At 39.0% G+C, this 24,598-nt stretch overlaps 2 protein-coding genes and 1 long non-coding RNA gene across 6 annotated transcripts in view; 2 read left to right on the forward strand and 1 right to left on the reverse strand.

Annotated features, from left to right (window-relative positions):
- Positions 1–828: 828 nt before the first annotated feature.
- On the reverse strand, positions 829–16,250 carry elapor2b (endosome-lysosome associated apoptosis and autophagy regulator family member 2b). Its single transcript, XM_027151591.2, has 22 exons — positions 16,119–16,250; positions 12,664–12,784; positions 11,469–11,658; positions 11,207–11,354; positions 10,267–10,356; positions 9,872–9,977; positions 8,502–8,651; positions 8,250–8,338; positions 7,978–8,158; positions 7,699–7,827; positions 7,134–7,224; positions 5,867–5,969; positions 5,618–5,755; positions 5,261–5,524; positions 4,967–5,140; positions 4,591–4,780; positions 3,826–3,922; positions 3,564–3,665; positions 3,357–3,483; positions 3,081–3,259; positions 2,822–2,990; positions 829–1,921 (listed from the first exon to the last, which is right to left on the reverse strand). Exons 1-22 carry the CDS (start codon positions 16,221–16,223, stop codon positions 1,853–1,855), a joined length of 3,012 nt encoding a protein of 1,003 aa, XP_027007392.2. The 5' UTR covers positions 16,224–16,250; the 3' UTR covers positions 829–1,852.
- Positions 9,928–11,644, forward strand: LOC113645764. The gene is made up of 4 exons (XR_007138696.1): positions 9,928–10,410; positions 10,592–10,685; positions 11,114–11,326; positions 11,506–11,644. It is a non-coding gene; the product is annotated as an uncharacterized LOC113645764 (long non-coding RNA).
- Positions 16,251–16,310: 60 nt separating the features above from the next.
- The window catches only part of dmtf1 (cyclin D binding myb-like transcription factor 1), an 11,485-nt gene continuing 3,197 nt past the window's right edge, over positions 16,311–24,598 (forward strand). The window contains exons 1-13 of one of the 4 annotated variants that reach the window (XM_047804202.1): positions 16,311–16,444; positions 19,076–19,188; positions 19,553–19,675; positions 19,751–19,839; positions 19,949–20,051; positions 20,129–20,205; positions 21,360–21,517; positions 21,604–21,636; positions 21,749–21,858; positions 22,038–22,266; positions 22,668–22,819; positions 23,345–23,497; positions 23,590–23,675. In XM_047804202.1, the coding sequence (XP_047660158.1) occupies positions 19,083–19,188; positions 19,553–19,675; positions 19,751–19,839; positions 19,949–20,051; positions 20,129–20,205; positions 21,360–21,517; positions 21,604–21,636; positions 21,749–21,858; positions 22,038–22,266; positions 22,668–22,819; positions 23,345–23,497; positions 23,590–23,675 (1,419 nt within the window). In that variant the 5' untranslated portion in view covers positions 16,311–16,444; positions 19,076–19,082. The other 3 variants (XM_027151593.2, XM_027151595.2, XM_027151594.2) reach the window with 3 other exon arrangements.

Consider the following 24,598-nt stretch of genomic DNA (forward strand, 5'->3'; position numbering starts at 1 on the left):
TTCAGATAGGGGAATATCTATCATATAGGGTTTTACATAGAACTATTAAGGGTTTCCCCAAAGGGAAAAAAAACTTGAGATCCCACGCTTGTGCTAGATGGATTTCTTTATGGATTCCTCATCCAGAGTGACATACAAAAGTGCTTTCAGCCTTGAAACTTTGTTGGGTGGAATTATTATTGTTATTTTTAACAACATCAGGAAGAGGTAGGTCTTCATCTATCATTTGAAGACTGCCAGTGACTCATCTGTTCGGACAGGGGAAGTTCATTCCACCACATCGGTAGCAGAACAAAAAAGAGTTGCTGTATACCTACCTCTTACCCTGAGAGATGTGCTGGTAGACCAGAGGGAGCGAGGTACAGTGTGTGAAGTGATACAAGCTTTGAGGTAAGAGGAAGCTGATCCATTTTTGGCTTTTTTTAGTCTGATGCATGCAGCTACCGGAATCCAGTGGAGGGAGTGATGCAGTGGGGTGGTGTGGAAGAACTTAGGCAGATTGAAAACAAGTCAGGCCATGCATTTTGGATCATTTGCTGAGGACGAATTGCATTCAGCGGTAGACCTGCCAGCAGAGAGGTGTCTTAAATTGGTGAGACTAAACAAGCACGTCAGTAGCCTGTGTAGATAAAATTTCCCATTCCCATTTGTGTAGACATTTTCGGACTGCAGAAGATTTTTCTTTTCCTGCACGTTTTTCCATTGCATCTTCAGAGCAAGCCTTTCCCTACACACTGGGGTCCCATCACCCCTGGAAGATGCAACACCAGTGCAAATACTAGTCATAAACTCAGATATGTGATGCTTCATGATGCAAAAACAAGAGTGTAAAGTATTCTGTAAGTTTATTAAAGCATTAGCTGAATATTATAAGGGAAAAGAGAGAGAGAGAGAGAGAGAAAAAAAATCTTTAAACAAGAACCCTTTTACAACTCAAAATACACAGCAATACAAAACAGGAAATAGAAAACCTAGGCTCTTGCCCTCCACAGTATCCATGGTAACACAAGTTAAGGGGTTTCATGGCAGGCTAGTAGTCAGGGGCGGAGCTAGCACTGTGCAAGGAGCTCTGCAGTGACGCCTTCCTCTGGCTCCCTCTGTCAGCTGTAAAGTGGATGATGTTTTCATCTAGATGGAGTTTCTGAATTTATGTTAAAAGGTAAGCAACTTTATTCATTTATTAATCAGAAATGAACTGTCATCAGGAAATGAAGGAGAAGTGATAAGTGAATGCATTAATCCTGTAAATGTGACACCCTGGATTGCGGAGCAGTTTGACTTGGCACGGGTTAGCTGATAGATTTTATAAGATAAAACTGCACACCTGCAATCTCTTGGCTCCAGTTCACACCAACCCTCTCATTATCACCGCTGATAGATGCGTACAGCTGATTCTTAAGAAGAAATAGTAAGGTTGTAAATTGGCAAATGGCATGAAGGTGTTTTAGGCTGAGCTCGCTGTTAGTGCTCACTGGAATATTTATATCCTTTACTGAATAAAGTGAGTCATTTTGCTTGATATACAAATGATGATTCTGTGAGAATCAGCTCTGCTTTTGTATAGTGTAATCCGGTGTGTAATGTGTGTGTGTGTGTGTGTAGGATGAGTAAATATATACAGCACTCAGTGTTAGGGAGCAAAAGATTATCTTGTGAAGTGATATGAAGGGACATGTAAACAATTTCAAAAGATTCTCCAAAGCAGTTTAGGATGAATAAAGAGATGTTGGAGAGCCTGAATGCTCGAGCACCCAGCTGCAAGTCTCTCGCTCGTTCTCCCTCTCTTTGTGAAGAGTGTGTTGTTGTTGTTGTTGTTGTTGTTGTTGCTGTGCTCCTCCTGACCCCATTGCTCTTAACTCCAGACCCATCTTTCTGCCTGAGACGATTTCAGCTGCACTGATTCACTGCTCGTTCCTTCTCCCTGTTTAACACAAAACACAAGTCACTTTGAAGTGTGTGTGTGTGTGTGTGTGTGTGTGTGTGTGTGTGTGTGTGTGTGTGTGTGTGTGTGTGTGTGTGGACAAATATAAGCCAAAAAAAACCCCATCTTTTGTAATTTGACAGTTAAAACAGTAGCATAAAGTTTCTAAGTGATACCAAGCCACTTGTCCACACCACCAAGTGTTTAAAGCCAGGTACTGCAGGAATCTTTGGCTTTTTGGATAGCTGGCATACTGTATATAGCATGTCTTCTTCTCTTGTTAAAAAACAAACAAAATGTTCTGAAAATTGGCTTTTTATATATTTGGAGTTTCTAAATGACTTGCGTTTATGAAATGTCAATCCTGACCTTATTTATCAATGAAAGGATATTATTGGGTAGTTTCATGAAATGTTGCTTTCCTTATGTTGAAAAATGTTCAAATGATCTTTTTTTTTTTAATCAACCGATAAATTGATTCCAACAAACTATTCTGTAAAAGTTTCCCTCTGAAGAAAGGCTTCACTCTGAAAAATTATAACATCATTAAAAAGCTTTTAGGCATGTGACTCTACAACTATTTAATTTAATCATACAAAGCTCCTTTTGTGTAAATTAATGTATTTTTTTTTTTTTTTTTAGAAATAAGGTTTTTAAAGATATCAATAATCCACTAGTGAAGTTTAACAGTGACATCTATCCTTTAAAACAGAACACTAAAGGAAACGAGAACGAGCTAATCGCTTTGATATCACAGCAGCAGCATCTTCATTATTTCTAATTACACCATCTGCTCAAATCCACACTTCCTTCTTTTATTCGACGTCTCACAGCAGCAAGGCCCTGACTGTGAACTTACATCCACCCAAGTTCATGTTCATGTTTATTCCCATGTCTGACCTTGCTAGCGATAGCTTTCAGTTTCCCGAGCAGTGTTGGAGTGTTTGAATAAACAACATCGTCCTCGTTTTCCTCTCCCTCTCCTTCCGCCAGAGCACAGCTGTCTGCTGCTGGCAGCTCACACTCCTTGTTGGCTGACATCACGAGACGTGAATACTTATACTCCAACCTTGTGGGGACAAAAAAAAGGCCTGTAGATTCAGAAAGGCTTGCTATGGTGTCATAGCTTTTTAGTGTTTGCTTAGTACACGTAAGTCACCTCTTGTTTTTCTTCCAGAAGTAACACGTCAAGGAGATGAGGAGGACGGCTATGAATGCCCCGCCCCCTATTCCGACCTTCAGCCACAGTGGGACTGCTTCACAGGCACTGGAGCTTTTATCGGGGATTGACACCCCCTTCGTGCACATCTTCGGCTCGTTCCATACGTACAGGATTTCCTATTGCACACAGAAGAGGAATAAATATGTTTATTGGGTGAAATCTTCCACTAAGAATTCGAAGAGAAAAATTCTAAAAAAAAGATTTGCAGGCTACCTGAATGCCTCCCTTGCACGCTCCCTCTATTGAGTGGTAGTCTGCTTTAGTGCAAATAGGACACGCACTTGAACTTTCCCACAGGAAATGGAATGTACAGCCATCACATGTACCTGCAGGACACTTACTAAACACACAGACGTGTAATGGTGTTCAGTATGTTCAGTAAATTTCATTTAAACATGCTACACACACGCATTCACACACCTTGGTACAGTAAGCTCTCCACGATCTCCTTTCTCGGGGTTACAACGCAGCGTAATGACGGCACTGCGGCCGTGTTCACAGGACGCCGTCACCTGTGGAGAGCTTGTAGAAAACATGTTTTACTGAACAAAGGGAAAATCCATCTGTACCTTATCATGTAAATTAGAAATACAAACACCACTGTTTAGTTCAAAAAGCAAAGTTAAAGTTATCTGGAAAAATAATCTGGGTTTTTTATTCCTCAAAGGTTGAGTGAACTCACTGATAGAAGAAGTTGATGTCTGGATGTCTTTGAGAAGTTTCAGGAAACATTTCTGGTCTAACGCTGACTCCATTTAGAGAACTTTCAACAGTAGCTCCTGAGGAGGGGGGGGTATGAAGTAGAGAGAGGGAAAGAGAGGGAAAGAGAGGGAAAGAGAGAGATGATAGTAGGGAAAGAGAAGGAAAATAGAGAAAGATTAAAAAGTAAAGAGGGAAAGGGTAGGAAAAGAGAGATATGAAAGAAAGTAGTGGGAGGGAAAGGGAGTTAAAGGAAAGAGAAATTAGAGGGGCAGAGAGAGAGGTATGAAAGAGGGAGTAAGAAGGGGGATAGAGGGAGAGAGAGGGATGAATGGGAGAAAGGAAAGGGAAAGAGCGAGGAGAGGACGTGAAGTGAGGGATGAAAGAGTTAGAAAGAAGAGGGATAGAGGGAGAGGAGAGAGGGATGAATGAGAGAAAGGAAAGGGATAAAGAGAGAGAGAGAGAGAGAGAGAGAGAGAGGAGAGGGAGAGCAGAGAGGAATGAAAGGGGGAAAGTAAAGGGATGGAGAGAGGGATAGAGGGAGAGGAGACGGGGATGAAAGAGAGAATATATCTGTTTAGAAATCAGTTCATCCCTGTGGTGTTACAGACGGCTGGTAACAGTCGTATAAAAGTCGATCTGCAGTTTGATCTACAGCTTCAGGTTCGATCCACAGTCTGTTGCAGGTGAATGATTACAGATGTAGTTTTATACAATAATGTCTATTCTGCAAGTCATTGTGCTATACCTAGGAAGGTATCAGCTAGACTGATAGACTGGGAGGAGATGGCCGTCCTGAAGCCCCGCCCATCTGCTGGGATGATGGTTGATTGGCAGATGAAAGTCTCCACATAATTGTTGAAGGCAGCTGATTCAGTCTGGGTTTCTTTGCTGGAAAGATCTGTCACGTTATCCGAGCACACAGCCACCTTCTTCCCCTGCAGTGGAGACAAGAACAAATCCCTTAACACATTTAGCCCATTTTTTGGGATTGTGGTGAGATTGTGTTTAATGTGTTTTGCATGACCTGTTAGCTGAACAATATCACAGTATCAGCTGAGTGTGTGTGTGTGTGTGTGTGTGTGTGTGTGTGTGTGTGTGTGTGTGTGTGTGTGTGTGTGTACCTCTGCACCACACAGGCTGATGTTGAACTGATGATAGTATTTTGTTCCCTTAGAAGTAAAACTCGGTCCATTCATGATGGACCCCACTGAGCTTAAGGCACTGAGGTTGTAGGTCAGCGTTCGGTTCTGATCCACATGGGAGAAGGAGCAGTCACTGAAGCACAAGGAGTGCTCCTGCACAAGGAAAACACACACACAGACATGAAGTTACAGTACATACGGTTCATGGCTGTTTTTATATTCTTGCTTTGTGGACCCATGTGCAAACACACACACACACACACACACACACACCTTGTTGCTCTTACTGCCTGGGCCACATGGCTGGCAGGCCTCTTGTCCGTAGATGTGATGTCCAGAGAGGAAGGTGTTTGGTGGGCACTCCTGACACTGGTTGGTGTCTTTGTCTATGAAGTGTCCAGCGGGACAGGGGACACAGGACGAGCCGCTCTCCTGACTCACCATGGCGCAGGCATGGCAGGACGAGGCCGAGCCGTCCAGTGCGTTCGTGATGGTGATGGAGTAGATCTTTGCAATATCACTCACATAGCGCCGGACCTGAGAGAGAGACACACAAGAGACATTGATTTGTTTCTGGATAAGACTGTTATAGTCTCTGAGTTATATGACCTGGATCTGTCTAATTCTCACATCTAAGGGCTTGTTGGTACGCTGGAAGGCCCAAGTGTAAGACACAGATGCGTTTTTAGTCATGATGTGTGTGTACGCTCGTCTGCTTTTGGTGCCTTCCCACGACTCCACCACGTTTGTGCTCTTCCTGTTTACATCCTGCAACACAAACAGTAAATCTCACCACCGACCATCGTCTGACACATTGTGCGTTTAATGACCCAAATCTCACAAAAAGAAGAAAGATAACCATGATCTCCACAAGCTCACCATCATAAAATAGAGTTCACAGTCTGCACTGCAGATCGTCTCAAAGACAAACGTGATTCGACCAAACTCGCTGGCTGTGACTCCAGCTACAGATGTCGGAAGTCTATAACAAGACAGAAACAAAGATCGAGTAAATATCTCAGTACAAATAAGACTGTAACCAGCAGCAGCTGTGTGTCAAATTTAAAACGCTTTTAAAAGCGATAATTTGAGTTTTTCAATTCTCATCCATCATCTGCAGCACATTTGAGAATTACCTAAGAAAGGAAAATTACTATTAAAGTTTATTCTACACTCCTTTAAAATGGCAGGCTATGAACAGTTGTTGGATTCTGTCAAATGTTAAGTTTGGAACTTATTTACAAACTAATTTACAATTCAATTTCATTTTATTTGTATAGAGCTTTTAGCAATATAAAAGTATATACATATATAAGTTCAGAATAAAATTTCTAAAGATTAAAATTTTAATTAATAGTTTTCCCTAATGATTAAGTCAGAGGTGAAGGTGATGAGGAAAAACTCCCTGAGACGATATGAGGAAGAACCCTTGAGAGTAACAGGACTTAGAAGGGAACCTCTTCCTCATTTGGGTGACACCACAGATTGTGATTATAAACCATTTCCTTTCTATAACTGAGGACTGTATAGTCAAGTGCAATTGTGTATCGAGGAGCTTTTGAGCGACATTTTTTTAAACGAATACTTAATAATGCAAATGCATTCTATAACAATATGATAAATCAAAGCTCTGAAAGTTCTGGCTGCAAAACAAAGCTACAGTTTTATACTAGATGCTCCATAAGAACAGCTTTAAAAACATATAACCACTGATATGGAAGTAAGAATCATTATGAAAGGAGTGTCCAATGTAGGAAATTTGTAAGTTTAAAGTTTCCCCAAACACAGGAAAGTCTTGGGAGCTTTGTGACTTTGTGGTTTTCTCACGAACATGATTAAGGGAACGATTGTTTATAGCTGCTATAATATTACATGTGTTCTAACTTTAACAGACATCACACAATGCTACATAAAAATGGATAAAAGGTGTGATGTTTCATTCTTATCAAAGAAAGAAAGAAAGAAAGAAAGAAAGAAAGAAAGAAAGAAAGAAAGGTTTTTTCTATAACAGCAGGCCCTGTCATGTTTAATTTATTACACACACTACAGCAGTGATCGAGATTTGGATGAAAAATACTAGAGTTTTCCTTTAACGGGTTTCCTGTGGCTTTGTTCTGTGTTTTGTTCTGAAAGAGTTTCGACTCACTTAAATCCAGGCACTCGTAGCGTGAGAATGAGATAATCATTATCAGTGCCTCCAATTCCACTGCGAATGTGGTCCCCAGCGACCTCCCAGCCTGAAACACACACACACACACACACACACACACACACACACACACACACACACACACACACACACACACACACACATGTATAATACAAAGACTGGAATTAATTTGATCTCTCAGCTGTATACACGTAGAAATAAATACAGAGTTCCTTAATTGATTTTTTGTGTAGTTTACATTGTTTATCCTTATAAGAGGTTTATAAAAAAAATAGTATTTGAATGTTCTGTAAAAAGGACAAAACAAGAGATGCTTAATTCTCTAGATATTTCCAGATTTAACGCCAACCACCAACATTCTGTCTCTCAACAGATTTATAAAAAAACATCTCACAGTCAATGCAAACAGTGTCCTGAATGTGTTAATATTATAATTGCAGAGATAAAAGTATTAATTTATTTATACTGTATGAAAATGTCTGATAAGTCGATTTTCATTCTGCCGGTTGAACAGAACCCCGGCGTTCGTGTTTCGTCTCACCGTTCATGTCGTCGCATTTTGAGTTGCCCACATTGAAACAGGATGTCTTCATGTTGTTGGGTAAAACATTCCACCATTTAAACTCATATCCTAATGAGGGCTCTGTTCCTGCAGGACATGCCTGGCATTCTGTGTGGAAATAAAAAGCAAGTTTGCCAATAGTAGTAATATTTGCATGTGTGTGTGTGTGTATGTATGTGCATGCATGTATGCGTATGCGTTTGCGTGCGTGAGTGCATGCATGAATGCCTGTGCATGTGTGTGTGTTTGTGTCTGCACCTGTGGTGCCATTGGAGTATGTCCCAGGTGGACAGGGCAGGCATGTGGATGAATTGTGTGTATAAAAGCCTGGATTGCATGGCGGACAATCTTCCTTCTCTCCTGAAGGGGGCAGAGTGACCGCTCTAGCCACATCCTCCACACACACCTTGGGCTCCACCCATCGATACAGCACCTGCGTCTACACAAATAATCATACCAGTAAAAACCAAGCAGATCCCTGAGAAAGTATATTTTAAGTTTATGTCTGTATTTTGTCATGAATGTTCTACTTTGCCAGTGGAGTCACATGCAGTGTGGATCTGGAAGTAATCTTTCTCTGAGCATGGAGGCTTTTCCTTACATTCTGCCCAGCCTTCCTCTAAAAAAAGACCCAGGAAGAGAAATGTCACACAGCCAGTACATACAGTTGAATAATAAAGGATTGCATAATTTGCAAGTTCTATGTGTGTGTGTGTGTGTGTGTGTGTGTGTGTGTGTGTGTGTGTGTGTGTGTGTGTGTGTGTGTGTGTGTGTGTGTGTACCGGAGTACTGTGTCTCTGGGCACGGGGTACATGAGCTAGCTCCTTTACTCGAGTAGGTGTTTCTGGGACAGAGATCACAGAAGGACAAGCCTGGAGCTTTGCTGAAGGTGCCCGGTCTGCACAGGAAACACTCAGACGTATACGCAACACCTGCATCACACACCAACATGACTGTTAAATAGTATTTCTGGTATTACGGGCTTTATATCATGTGTATATCATAACAAACTTTATTTTTGCCTGTTACTAAGCACAATCATGCTGCTTTTAGCCTTGTAATAAACTCAGTCAATCAGTCTTGAGTGTTTTGAGTTGTTGTCTTGTTACATGAACATTCATGATTTTTTTCCTCTTAAACTACAAAAGACCTTGTGGAGAAGCTTATAAATTTAGAATAATGCCCACTCCTTCCAGTTTATCAAGACTGGTAGTAACTGCTGACTAATGTTTACCATCAAATAATCAAGATATCTAGTCATTTCTGTCCCAAGTTGTATTCAGTCAAGTTACTCCTCATTACCAAAGCTAGTCAGCTTGCTAAAATAAGCTAACACATACTGAGACGATTTAACTGACTTCTCTTCAATTATCTGTTATATTCATTAACATGAAACTAGTCATCTTTTAAACCTTTTAAGCTAGCTAACATCAGCTAACACAATGCGTGAAAGGATTTGAAAGACTCTTTCTCTCAAATGCAACATCTTTATTGTTAACGGTAGCTAAAAGGTAAAAAGAGCTAAATATTAAATATTTAATCATAATTTTCATGGATAATGCTAGCTAACATGAATTGACACACAAGTCTAAAGCAAATTGCCTTTCCAAAAAAAAAAAAATCCATCATCTTCATTGCTAAATTGTAAGTCAGAAAACAATCATGTGAGCTAGCATGACATGCTAATTGAACCTGCTACCTGTTTATCTTCACTGTTAATGCTAAACTCTGACAGGATTTTAAATCCATTCTCTTTGGTGTCTATTATGTTCATATCTAATGTTAACCAACAAGGTAATGTGAGCTAATCTGACAGAATTGTATACACCATATATACCGTATATTCAAAATAGTGACTGTTAAAGCTAGCATAAGCTAACAAGACCAAATTGGCCTTCAACAGAAAGTGACTTCTAAGCAAATCTTTTAAACTTTACAATATTCACCTTTATTGCTAATGCTAAGAAATATGTTCTAAACTAACAGGATTTCTGACTAGAAACAATTAACGTCTGTAGCTTATATAGGTTATTTACTAGTACTAATAAAGTACAAGGTTGTAATGCACCTGACTAGCACCTATTTTATTAAATGTGGCCTAAAAGGAAAAGAAAGAAAGAATAAAATATCATCGAGATTTAATTCGTCTCACCTTCGATCTGTATGTTTTTCAGCAGGACAGGCTTCACAGGTTTCCCTCCCAGGAGAATCCCAGTTGTCCTCCAGTACAAGATATTAGTGCCTGACTTCAGGTTCACCTGAAACAGCAAGCAGAAAACTGTTTTTACTGTTGTTTGGTGTCTGATATGTTATTATTGTCCTTTTAATGCTGCTTTGTGGATTTTTTTATGAGCTATTTGTATTTATCAAACCAGCTCAGGGATAGCAGATGATAAGTAACCATGGGGCTACATCTGACACATTTACATCATGAATATTGATGCTGATCAACACATATTGTCCTTGTTAGATGAATAACTACTAAAACAATGAAAGCAAGTCTACATCAATGATATGTAACAGGAGAAAAACAGAAAGCTGACTGACCGTGTGTGTTCCCCATTCACCGTTAGACGTGATTTTGATCCATTTCTGGTCTGCTGACTGGTCCATTTCCTGGCACTGATCATTCTGAATCTGGAAGAACAATCAGATAGGATGTACAACACTATAAAGTACAGTAATTTCCAGGTACTCTGTAACTATAGGGTGTTTTTAATCAGAGATATAGAAAACCACATTGCTGCATTAGCCTCTGTTGCTAACTACTGTTGCTAGCTACTACAGTACATCTGCAGCACTGAAGCTAAAAATTTTTAAAAATGTATAACGTTTAATAATTAATATTTCTCAGTTTGTCTTCCACTTTCAGCTTTTCGGGTGTTTTTTAAAGTGTCAGTGTGCAGCCAGCCGGATGGATGGATGGATGGAAGGATGGATGGATGTGCAAAGGATGTAATTTTCAGGTAATTTTTCAGTCTGAAAAAGTCAAAGTTTTGGCTATTGAAAATGCACACAGGCTCAATTTTAAAACGAGTAAACACAGATATAGAATGAATTCATGTATTATAATCAAAATGTTTTATATATATATACATGTAAACAGCATGTTCCATGCATTAAAATGCATCAAAAAAGTACTTTACAAAAACAAAATTGAGACAAAAGCTATTTAGCAGAAATTCTAACAATAAATTATTATAAATCAAGATGCTGTTATGAGTTGTTAGCATTTTAATGCTTTCTTCACTGCCTATATTGAGCACTAGCACATTTCCAGAATGAAATAATGTCTCAAATTTAATGAAGTTATAGAACACCGAACCCCAGAAGCGTAATGCTTTCATAAATGTAAAAATGTACACCTGAGTCTATCCCCATCCCCCATTTTCAGGTGGACCTGAGATCAGTTTTCACATCCACACCTGGCTTCTCACTTTAGCAAACCTTCCAAAAACCTTCTACTTAAAGCGTTAATCAAACTCACAAAGAATTCGAAGAAGATGTTGTTGTCTACATATTGGTAGTCGAAGGAGACGGAGCCCTGTTTCATCAGATGAACCGCATACACAAGCGAAACCGTGCATTCGTCCCGATTCGACTCTAAGTGAGTACCCTGAGGTGTCCATGTGGAACTACACACACACAAACACACAGCACAGTAAGGAAATGGTGTGAACGACTTGCTAATGCAGAATAAACACATCAGTACTTAGTTATTTTTGGGTTTATATAAGAACATGACCGACTTGTTGCAAGACAGAGTTTCATCTGTGGCTCCTTCAGGCTCCATATAGGTGGCTAAGCTGCTGAAACCAGCAGGAATGGAGTCCCATTGGTCAAAACGGACGCCACTACCTAGCGAATATGAGCCAGCTGCACAGGCGGTACACTGCTGTGTAGACATCTCTAAAAACTCTCCCGCTTCGCAAGAAAACGCTGTAATGCACAAACACACACATCACAAACTGGTACACTTAACATCTAGACATGGAGTTATTACAGTTTAATGACTATTGTTATGACCGATTAAACAACATGATGCAGAACAGTTTTAAAAAGAATTAAATGAGAAAACTTTTCATTTTTTTTGTGGAACTTAACTATTAATTAACACAGGGGCTTTTGTAATATAATGCCATTAAATTGCTTGTTTAGATTTTCATATTTTAGCTTTTCAGTGTGCAGTTGACTACTAAATTTCAATTCAATTCAAGTTTATTTGTATAGCGCATTTTACAATAGACATTGTCTCAAAGCAGCTTTACAGAACATAAACATAGAGCAGAAGGTAAAAATACAGACTAAATTATGAAATGACACAGTAAACAAAGTAATAGAAATGAATTTGTCTAGAATAATTAGTGTTATATATTTAAATAGCATGTTCCATGTATTAAAATGCATCTCAAAACACTTTTAAAGACAAAAGTTACATTCAAAACAAAAAAGGCAGAAGTGAAGCAGAAGAAAATGGAGACAAATGCTATTCAACAGAAATGCTAATAATAAATCATCTAACGATAAAGGTAATAAAATTGAACTAATTCATATTTTTATGTAAAATAATAATAATAATAACAACAATACTACTACTACTACTACTACTACTACTACTACTACTACTACTACTACTACTAATAATAATAATAATAATAATAATAATAATAATAAACAAACAAATAAATATGCAATTAAAATAAAAGCATAATCATGAATTATTGGAAATGATAAATCTCGGAGATGTAGCTCAGGGAAAGGGAAAAAAGCAATAAAACTTTTCAAGCCTTGAACCTAATACATAAGTCACAGCTTGGTAATGCTGCGTTGTATATCACACTGATTTATTTTATGCAGCACTGCAAGAGTGCTGTAAATTATATGAGCCTGGGGTCTATACTAATTCCCCAACACACAAACACACACACACAGTTCATGACTTACTGCAGTCTGTGCCTCTGACAGGCTCAGGTAGCCCACTGCAGCTTCCCTGTTGATGAGGAATGGCTACTCTCCAGCGTGAACCTGTACTGTCACACTCTGTGTACTCAAAGTAGTACTCACCCTGAAACCCACCAACAGAGGGAACATTCATGGGAAAGAAGGAAGACAAAGTACATTATATCTATGCTTAGTGACATCAAGGTAGATAAGTACTTATATTCTTATAAGATACTTATGTGATGTTTACTACAATGTCCAGCATTTTATCCATGTTCAAATTAAAATAAAAATTTTATTGATCACACACAGACATGCATGCAGACATACACAGTAATGAGCAGGGTTTAGAGAGAGTGAGAGACAGACAGAGAGAGTGAGAGTGAGAGAGAGAGAGAGAGAGAGAGAGAGAGAGAGAGAGAGAGAGAGAGAGAGAGCACTTAAAAAAGGCTGACTCCCTGATCAGTGTCCTGACTAATGGACTATAAATAAACAGGGAACCTATTTACACCTCTGACTTTATCAGAATAAGTGAATTTTTTTTTAAACAGAACACCCTAATCTTTGTCTGTTATGTTGCTTAGCAACAAAAGCTTAATAGTAACAGGCCGCATTATGTGACAGAAGTAGTTTATAGTGAATATTATTAATAATAAATGACTTGAGCTGATTTGTTCAAATTGTTCTTGTTGCTGTTTTCTGAAATCATTAAGCGACTCAAGTCCCTAACCATTATAGAGTTACTTAAACGCCTGGCCAATTGATTACAGCTTATTGATTTATAAGCCATGAACAGACATGAATTAATGCATGTTTTAACTACTCTTTTAAATTACTAACAGTAATTATGTTTTATTAATGTATTACTGAGAAATCACACACACACACACACACACACACACACACACACACACACACACACACACACACACGCACACATTTGTGATACAGACATGAACACTTTCTGGTCACTTTCGTAGTTGCCAGGGAGACAACAGGGAGCCTGTGACTGTTGTCATGACAGTCGCTTACTTCTGTCCAGCAGTGTGTGAATAGTAATGAATCGGAGCCCAACATATTACTGATAACAGTCCAAAACAATGAGGTGACAGAAGGCCTGGCAGGCATACACGCTGCACTCTCTCTCTCTCTCTCTCTCGCTCGCTCGCTCTCTGTGTGTGTGTGTAGACAGACAGATAAGGCTGTGAACACTGTCATGCTAATCAGTGTTCTCTTGTCTAAAGCACACACTCAAAATACTTTCTCCTGCTGTTCAATGCCTCAAAGGCACTTCCAAACAAAACGCCATTGACACACCTGATGCACTCGCCACACGGGGCTATTAAGCTCCTGTCCTGCATTTTATGTTTAAACAGAAGGAACCTTCATTCACCCTGATCTCAATATGTATATGTAGATAGATAGTCTGTATGTGTATGTGAATGAAAAGTTTCATTGGTTTTATAAAATGTCTGAAAGGACATATTATTATTATTATTATTATTATTATTATTATTATTATTATTATTATTATTATTATTATTATTATTATTATGTTGAACAAATGATTCTACAAACAGTATGCAGTGTGTGGCTGCATGTAACTAAGCTAAACTGTAATATGTCTGTTAATGGATTTCTAAAGAGGCACACAGTTTATTTTACACAGAGGCAGGTGCTGCTCTCAAGGGAGTGCTCGGTTACAGCATGCTATTATAACACTGAAAAGATGGAGGCACTTAACTCAGCAGTGCACCTGCTGCAGTTACACCAGTGTGTGTGTGTGTTAAGAGAGTGGGACTGTGGTATGGTATAATAGCTGTAATTTTGGTTTATGTAAAGGCCACGTGGATTAAAACATAAATCATAGTGCATAATGCAAAGCATCTTATTCATATTCAAGCAACATGGTCTTCACTGGCAAATAAATACAGTACATACTATGCCCTTAACTAGCCACTCATAATGGTGCAAGTGGGATTTAGCCCTTGCTTCATTTCTACCTAAAAGAAGTGATGCAGCAGCGCTTTATTATTAAGTATCCTTAGTATTCTATCCAGCTATTCTCACCTCCTTATGTTAATACCACCATTAACACCAGTTTGTTAATCACCTCCTTGATCACTAACTAGCTGAGCTGAGTCTCGACATGACTCATATATCTGCATTACATTCTGGGATTTCTAATGAAATATTAGCTGTCTCTATTTCTTCTGCACCAGCCTTCTCACTTTTATACAACTGAAACAAATAGTGATTGACAAATGAAGCTCTTGAGCTGCCACTGTTTGGGGGCTAACAGTTAAATATGACTGTTAACCATGTAACTCATCTACAAACAACAATGTCCCCTTGTGACATTAGCATTACACACAACTGCAAACTTCTCATATTATCCGCACCAATACCAAAAAATACCACACTAATCAACTAACTAGCAACAGAATCACTATCTATAACACAAACACATTACAATGCACTCTTTTTATGTGGTTTTTGATGGAGTTTTCTAATTTAATATACAGTTCTCATCTCCATGCAAGGAATACTGATCCATTTTAAACACATCATCTGCCCTCGTGACAGAATCCTAATATTTAAATGCATTTTAATAGAAGAAGGAGGCTCCAAGCTATTCCTGTTCTGTAGGTGTGACAGAAGATTCACAGACACCTCGCTTTGCCAGTTCTCACACACACACACACACACACACACACACACACACACACACACACACACACACACACACACACACACACAGCCAAAAAAAACACACGCACACACACACACACACACACACACACACACACACACACACACACACACACACACACACACACAGAGAGAGAGAGAGACAGACACACACACACAAAACACACAGACACACAGAACGGACACCGGAAGTGAGTATGTAATCCTCTTTCACAAACAATAATTATTGCACTGCTGAGGGCTGTTGTAATGCGTATTGTACCATTTTTTTACCCAGATCACGAGTAAACAAGCTACAGAAGTTTAGTCTCTTTGTTTATTTACCGCACATTTTATCCTGCATCTGAACTGTGGAGACATGAAAGGAAGCAGCGGCGTAGTGCGCTTTAATCTGATTGGTCAGCTGCGTGGTGCGTCATCATATTATAGGAACCTTATAGGTTTCTGTTGCCTAAAGGATTTAATCAACAAAACAAATACATAATAATTTCACGTTTTCTGTATGAAAGGCGACATGTTTCAGATAAGACTTTTTTTAAGACTTTTTTTTTTTTTTTTTACACATTTACACATGTAGGCCCTGGCTGTAATTTATAACCCCCAGGTGTTTTATTACAGCGAGTGCAAGCGCAGTGATGTTTCACGACAACGTGTGTAACACTGAATATATTTTTATATGAAAATAAAATAATTATAATGATAATAAAGTACACTGAGTCCATCCCCTGGGTCGCCCTGCTGCTTACCTCCCGACACGGTGGCAGGTTGGCTGACGCGCGCGCGCACAGGAAAAGAACCGACACACATCGCGCGAGGCGACACCAGGTAGCGCGTGTCGTGCTTTTCTCCATCTTCCCGAGGAGAAAACAGAGGACAGGACTAACACGCCATCAGCTGTCTCCGGATCTGTGTGCGTGCGTGTGTTGCAGGATGCTGGCGGGTTTCGCGCGGCTGTTTCTCTCCGCTGCGCTCGTGCGGCTTGGACTGGCAGCGCCTCTGACGTCACATCGATTCTAGTGTCGCTCGCTGCAAATGGCGGAGATCCAGATACCGAGCTGTGGACTGTGTAAAGGTGCATTTAGTGAAAAGACCTGACTTTAAACTTCTGTTAATTATTTCTGCATGGCTGATCTCTCGGATTTAAGGATGCTCACTTATCATGTGTGTTTATACATGAGATGGTGTAATAATAATAATAATAATAATAATAATAATAATAATAATAATAATAATAACAATAACAACAACAACAACAACAATAATAATAATAATAATAACAATACTACTACTACTACTACTACTACTACTAATAATAATAATAATAATAATAATAATAGATGTGTAAAAGGTTAATTTCTTGCAAAAACTGCTGTGTCTGAATTGTTCAGCTTTTGGACACACCTCATTATTTAAAATAATACATTTTAAGTTTATTTAAAGTTTGTGAGCAATTTACAGATATTTATTTTTGGTGTTGGGGCAAGTAAATGTAGTATTATATTGCTATTTGGGGCAATTAGAGATGATGGGGTCGCACATTGATTGTTTATAATGTGGCTGCTTTAGCATTGAGGGGTATATTTATTTTGCGTTTTTGATATATGATGATTTAATAGTTTAATATAGTATTCATTACGATGGCATCGCCCACTGTAAAGCAGAAAAAAGAAAGACATGAGGGCATCGAACGAATGAATATTCCCAAAAACTGTAGGCAACACAGTCACACGTCTCCGTATCAGAACGGACATGGTAGAGATGCTATGGGGTCAATATCTTTGTAGAAGAATATATGCGCAGAAATGACTACTACTACCACTAGTAATAATAATTCATTCATTTTCTACCGCTTATCCGAACTTCTCGGGTCACGGGGAGCCTGTGCCTATCTCAGGCGTCATCGGGCATCGAGGCAGGATACACCCTGGACGGAGTGCCAACCCATCACAGGGCACACACACAATCATTCACTTACACACACTACGGACAATTTTCCAGAGATGCCAATCAACCTACCATGCATGTCTTTGGACCTGGGAGGAAACCGGAGTACGCGGAGGAAACCCCCGAGGCACGGGGAGAACATGCAAACTCCACACACACAAGGCGGAGGCGGGAATCGAACCCCCGACCCTGGAGGTGTGAGGCGAACGTGCTAACCACTAAGCCACCGTGCCTCCTGTAATAATAATAATAATAATAATAATAATAATAATAATAATAATAATAATAACAACAACAATAATAATAACAATAACAATAAATTGTTATTGTTATTATTATTATTATTATTATTATTATTATTATTATAGTAATACTAATACTACTACTACTACTACTACTACTACTACTAATAATAATAATACTATAGTAGTATAATAATTATTATTATTAGTAGTAGTAGTACTTTTTAAATGGTATAATGTATAGTTTATTGTGTTTGGTGTATAGTGTTTGATTCTATAAGAATAAATAATAAGGTAGTATCTGTATATAGTATCTGAAAACTGAATAATAAAAATACATTAAATAAATAAAGGTAAATAAATGTATGTAAATTAAATAATGTAATTATTTTTGACACTCGCCACAAGGTGGTGCTGTTTACAAACAACATACAAACACAAAATCCGTTCGACAAAGTCAACTATATTAAAACATCTAAATCACCTTTATGTGAAGAATACATCTATTTTCTAAAAAAAATTAAATAAAATAAAATAAAAGCATCTTTTGGGTCATATATTATAAGTTACTATCATTTACTTCTCAGATAAGTGGGTGCTATTTGTACCGGAAGTGACTACTTCTTGTTTCCGGGCTGTAAAAAAAAGAGGCTCCTTTTTCCTCCATCCTGGTATTTGGTCCATCCTGGTCCCTGCGAAGTGCCCGGACCCAAAACAGGAAGTAAGTAGCACAATCAAACATTAAAATGAGCCCTCGGGGAGCTCGGGGTCCGTAAAGCGCGTGTTTAAAGTGAAATGTGAGCACGTTTAAACATGTAGAAAGTCCCCGGCGCTACAGAGCTGAAGGTCTGACAGAGAAACATCATGGCGTCGGGTTTGTTTTTCTCTGCTACATTATTGTACTGCATGTAGCTCCTGACATCCTGAACACATTCCTGCAACTCTTACTGCAGTGTGTTAGAAACCTCACAGCCTTCATTTAGTTATTTATTTTTGTTTGCAGAAAATGTTTCTTAGGAAAATCTTTGCAGCGAATATGTGAAATTATTATTGTTATTATTGTTATGATTTATTATTGTTATTTATTATTATTATTATCATTACCATTATTGTTATTATTATTATTATTACTACTACTACATAGCTGAAGATGTGAAATTATTATTATTAATATTTTTATATATTATATATATATTATAATAATAATAATAATAATAATGTATTTAATTTAATAGCATTCTGACAATTTTACTCATAATGATTAAAATTGTCAGAATGCTATTAAATTAAATACATCAGATCTCTGAGTATTGACTGATACGTGATAGCGATCTAATACTGATTCGAATATGACCTCTGCAGATGGTGTGCTTTATTACGTCCATAAACATAACAAGTTCACTGAATAAAATAAATCAGATGTTTCTGTCTCGTATGACTGTGGATGCACATGTATTAATGGATCCCGGATCATACTGAAAGTTCATTGTATTTTTTTTTTTCTCACTGTGTCTCAGGCTGAGCATGAACGCAGGAGATGTCTCAGGCTCCGTGGCGTTGGACTCCGTCAGTTCTGTTACTTTCACACAGGATACAGATGGTACCATCATCCTACACTGCACTCAGAACGGTCAGTGTGTGTGTGTGTGTGTGTGTGTGTGTGTGTGTGTGTGTGTGTGTGTGTGTGTGTGTGTGTGAGAGAGAGAGAGAGAGAACACAGAGATACAGTGGGGTCTGAGAGCACTGGTAAAACTTATTTTATTGGCAACTACTCAAGTGAAGAGTCAAATCTTTAAATGAGTTTCTGGTACAGAAATTTTATGGTTCATTTTAGATCAAATCCTTTGAAGAATCATCTGAACACATTATTCAGCAGAAGAGATTATAGAATATAGAATATTAGTTGCTGTTAATGTGAAAGCAATTTAAATCTCACACCGAAGGTCAGATACCTCAACATAGCTGATGCGTTCGTATTTAATCGCTTTTCACAGATGAGGGGCCAATTGGGTCGGACGAGGAACCCGAACCCATTCATAAGCGGTTGCGTTTGTCCAGCGAGGAGACAGAAGACCCCGCCTCCACGCCATCTGCTTACTCGGTGGTCGCACTTCCACGTAAGTCCTCGCGGATTAAACAACAACCCCATGAACACACAAAGTTAATATTTGCGCATTATATCTGTGTTTTAGTTTCAGAGCGTGAGGAGAGCTTCGAGGTGACAATGACGGCCACGGAAATGAAAGACGATCCGGATCAGGAGAGCGAAGATCAGTTGAAGGTATTTGCGTACGTCTTTGGCGTACTTACCCTCAGAGACATGGTTTATGCACAAATTCTTGCTTGAGAAAACAACGAAGACGTGTTGTGTGTTGTTTCTGTAATGTAAGCAGGATGAGAAGTTGTCCCCCTCACGGAAATCCAGCGACGTGACAGCAGTCAGCCAGGCTTGGTTTACGACCAAAGAGGACAAGAACACGTTAGTGAACAAAGGTACACACAAATCTTCACTAGAGTGGATTCAGGTGCTAACATGATGTAGGGTTTCTAACGTCTCACCCTTTCTTTAGGTCACAAGTGGAAACAGGGCATGTGGTCAAAGGAGGAGATTGATATACTGATGAGTAACATTGAAAACTACCTCAAGGTAAGTTTAGTAACGTGACTAATGTGACCGTTATTAAAGTAGAAAAAATGACCTGGTACAATATATCCAGCCTCTAAAAGCAGAGAGAAATCAAAAAGCAAAATAATTGTATTAAATACTTCTTTTTTTGTTCATTATAAGTTATTATACTGATAATGTATTTGGTATGTCTGTATGCTTGCTTGTTTGTTTATTTATTTTATTTTCTAATTTTCTTTGACATAATTAAGATTAATTTGGTTTATTTGTAAAACATGAGTAGGTTCATTTCTATGTAAGAGTTTTTCATCAGTCACTAGAAAGTGCAGTCTGCCCTCTTCAACGTACATGAGCGTACAGATGGCTGTGATTGGCTAGTGTCACTGTGATTGACAGGAGAGGAAGTGTATTCTCCCGCCCAGTTTTATCAGATTGAAACTACAATAAGAAACAAAATAAGAATAAAAATAAGTAAGAAAAGAAATTTTTTGGCAAAACAGTCTCTTTTTATTTTGTTAATGTTTATATTCCATTGAGCGTTATTTATTATCCCGGATATTAACAAATATATTGGGAAATCCTTCTTTAGAGAAAACGTGGTGTTCAATAAAATAACGCAGTTAGTTTGGGAAAAGCTGTGTTTCCTACGAAAAAATGCTGTAAGGTATTGTGTTATGGTTGATAAGATTCAGTGAGGTGAACCCAGACTTAATAAATTGGAAATCAGTGAAATTAATTCATAATCATTTACTTATAAAGGCCTTAAGGAAAGTAATCCAAAACAAATCTCTAAAATTACAAGACAAATTAGACTAGCTGTTCTAAAGCTACTGGGTTAATCTAAAGCTACTGGATAAAATGAAGACTGGGTTAATCTAAAGCTACTGGATAAAATGAAGACGTTATTAGTATGTAATTCTAACACATAAAATAATTACTTATAAAATAATTAAGTTTTTTTTTCTATTCAAAATCCCTGGGGAGGGAAAAACTGATGCAATAATTTGTTTTTAATCACTTTTTTTTAACTTTATTTGTTTGTTTGTTTGTTTGTTTGTTTGTTTGTTTGTCTGCCGTTACTCCATATCCAAATAAAATGCTATTGGAAAGAGCTGATTTCAGCACTTTCTGGTTTGTTGACATTTTCTTGTATTTCTTTCTTCTCCTGACAACAGAACCGGGGGATTCAGGACCCTTCAGAGATCATCTTCGAGATGTCAAAAGAAGAGCGAAAGGATTTTTACCGTAGCATCGCATGGGGTTTGAATCGTCCCCTGTTCGCAGTTTACAGGCGCGTGTTGCGTATGTATGACAATCGCAACCACGTAGGCAAGTAAGTACCCAGACACGCTGTAGTATAGCGTCGCTCTCACATGTCTGTACCGATACTGAGTGTTCTTCCTGTCTTCCTGTTTACAGATACACACAAGAGGAAATTGAAAAACTGAAAGAGTGAGTGTTTGTTTCTCATCTGCGTTCAGTCTGCGTTCAGAGCCTGAGGATTTGATGATACTGTAGATAATGGTTTTTATTAGTTAGTAAGTGTTGGGGTTTATCTGATCAGACTCAGGCAGAAGCACGGAAATGACTGGGCCACTATCGGGGCAGCTCTCGGACGCAGCGCCTCGTCAGTGAAGGACCGGTGCAGACTCATGAAGGACACGTGCCATACAGGTCAGAGCAATCCTCAAACACTACAACGCTTACAGACTCACTATTAACCACAGACATTTAGACTCAGTGTCTAGATTTCGATTCCGCAGATTGCATCAGTCTTCTTGGCCATTCATAAAACCGGGAAATAAAACAGCCAAAAAGAGGGGAGGGAATTAAATTCATTCCCTGCTGCTCAGGTAAATGGACAGAGGAAGAAGAGAGGAGGCTGACAGAGGTGGTGCATGAGCTGACGGGCACAGTGACTGGTGATGTGGTGACTCAGGGGGTATCGTGGGCATCGGTGGCTGATCTAGTTGGCACTCGCTCGGAGAAACAGTGCCGCTCTAAATGGCTCAACTACCTGAACTGGAAACAGAGCGGAGGCACAGACTGGACCAAAGAGGACGATATCAACCTCATCAACAGGTGTGTGTGAGACTGTGTGTGTGTGAGACTGTGTGTGTGTGAGACTGTGTGTGTGTGAGACTGTGTGTGTGTGAGACTGTGTGTGTGTGAGACTGTGTGTGTGTGAGACTGTGTGTGTGTGAGACTGTGTGTGTGTGAGACTGTGTGTGTGTGAGACTGTGTGTGTGTGAGACTGTGTGTGTGTGAGACTGTGTGTGTGTGAGACTGTGTGTGAGCCTGTGAGTGCGAGCGAGGGACTGTGCGTGCGAGCGAGGGACTGTGCGTGCGAGCGAGGGACTGTGCGTGCGAGTGTGTGGGAGAAACAGAGAGAGAATCACTAGTCATTTAAGCAGTGAGAGGTGTTGTGATGTAACTGATTTATTTGGGAGTGAGTTCTGTATAATAACTGATGGTGTGTGTAGGATCATCGAGCTGTCAGTGGAAGACGAGAACGAAATAAACTGGGACATTTTGGCTGAGGGATGGAGCAGCGTTCGCTCTCCTCAGTGGCTCCGGAGCAAATGGTGGACCATTAAAAGACAAGTGTCCAATCACAAAGACCTTCCATTTCCTGGTAAGTAAGAAAAACAACAACAAATATATCCACATATTACACAACACGTTCTTAGTGTAGATCTAAATCGATTTTTACCTGAATTAAAGCTATATCATTATTATATCCCTTACATTCTTATCATTATAAATGTTGTGTAGGTTTTTCCTTTTGACAGATACACAAATGAACTTTACACTTTTTCTGTTTCTTTGTTCATTTTTTATTTGCAAAAAATATTATTATTCAGTTTTATTCAGTTTACGTCCCTGTATGTTGTGCCTATACAAACAATAACGTATTATAACGAGCTCATTAATATAAACCTGTATTTTTCAGCTACACTAATGACAAAGCTGCATTTATAGACAAATTTATCAATATCTTCTGACCAATCAGAATTAAAGAGTTCTGTGGTATAACAATATTTAAAAGAAAAAAAAATGCATGATGTGTTTAATTTGATTTTGTATTACATTAATAAAAAAATGGGTTGTGATTGTTGTGTATTTTCTTTTACTGTGTTGTGTGTGTGAATGTGTACAGTCTTGCTAAAAGGACTACAGGACGTTGTGGAAGCTCCCTCGTCCACAGTGAATAAGGTCGTGGTGGTGGGCTCGCGCTCCGTCCACGGCTCGTCCAGCCCGGTCACTGCACTACAGATCCCTGTCCAGATCCCTGTCCAGATCACACACATCTGTGAGTGTAGTCGTGTAAGACACCGTATTATAACCCTGCATACAGCACCATGGCTCAAAGCCTTGCGCTGACTTTCCGTCTCTTGTGCGTAGCTTCTTCAGACAGTACAAGTGGGAGCTCAGAAAGCGGGACGATTACACTGAACTCTGGGGCGCTGCAGACTTTTGAACTTCTCCCAGTGAGTATTAACATTAACACGTATGTGGACGTTTATGGAAGGTTTACACCCAAATCCTGTTATTCAGATGTCATTTATTTAGCTGTATTTAGAACAAATGAATGGTAAAAAGGAGTGTTCTAATCTCATCAGGGTCACACAAGCAGCTTTCACTAAATTACTCAGGGAAAAAATTCTCCAAAATTTAAACATCATGATCTGTTGGAGTGTGAAATAATTTACCCGGTTTTCTTCTTGATAAAGACGCAAGCCGACACTAACCTGGAGTGGAGGAATAACGGGTGGATGTACTCACTGAGCTCTTTATTAGGAACACCTTTACACTTGCTCATTCTGTACAATGTCGTGCACTTTGTCAAGCACAATCACAACAGAGAATAAATGGGATCGCAGAGGCTGAGAAAAGCCTCTCATAACACACAAAACATTCAGCCTAGAGGTGTGTGAGCTTTAACAGACGAAGACCACGTCAGGTTTTCAACTCGTGTCAGCCAAGAACAGGAGTCTGAGGCGATCCTGAGCATAGACGCACTCATACTGGACAGATGAATCTTGTGCCCACTGAAGCCTTAGTGTTGTAGAAATCTTTATTTTTCACTTCATAGTGAAATACATTTTTTTTTTATATATCCCAGGAATTTGGTGTCAGAGCCGTGGTACTGTGTCCCCAGAGCAGGGGCCCAACAGTGGCAGCTTCGCACAGCTGGGGCTCAAACCTCCCACCTTTCGCTCAGTAACCAAGAGCCTTAAGTGCTCGAGTCACCACTTTCCCTAGATGTAATAGTATAAGAATTAAAAATCCACCTTTGTAACCATTTTTTACAAAATCATAGTGTAACACGACTGGCTATTGTTTTAACATGTAGTCTGGAATGTTGGCAAATTAAGATTTTATTAAAAATCTGTATTTAAAAACTAGAATT

Source organism: Tachysurus fulvidraco, chromosome 19 (genome assembly GCF_022655615.1).
Source record: "Tachysurus fulvidraco isolate hzauxx_2018 chromosome 19, HZAU_PFXX_2.0, whole genome shotgun sequence".
NCBI classification, from domain to species: domain Eukaryota; kingdom Metazoa; phylum Chordata; class Actinopteri; order Siluriformes; family Bagridae; genus Tachysurus; species Tachysurus fulvidraco.

What these genes read in the sequence shown, in the direction of transcription:
- elapor2b (XM_027151591.2), bottom strand. Translation starts at nt 16,223, where the DNA reads ATGGAGAAAAGCACGACACGCGCTACCTGGTGTCGCCTCGCGCGATGT. An exon ending in TGTCAGAGGCACAGACTGCA is followed by an intron (nt 11,659 to 12,663) that starts GTAAGTCATGAA and finishes TGTGCATTACAG; the next exon opens with CGTTTTCTTGCGAAGCGGGA. An exon ending in AAAATGCGACGACATGAACG is followed by an intron (nt 7,225 to 7,698) that starts GTGAGACGAAAC and finishes TGTGTGTTTCAG; the next exon opens with GCTGGGAGGTCGCTGGGGAC.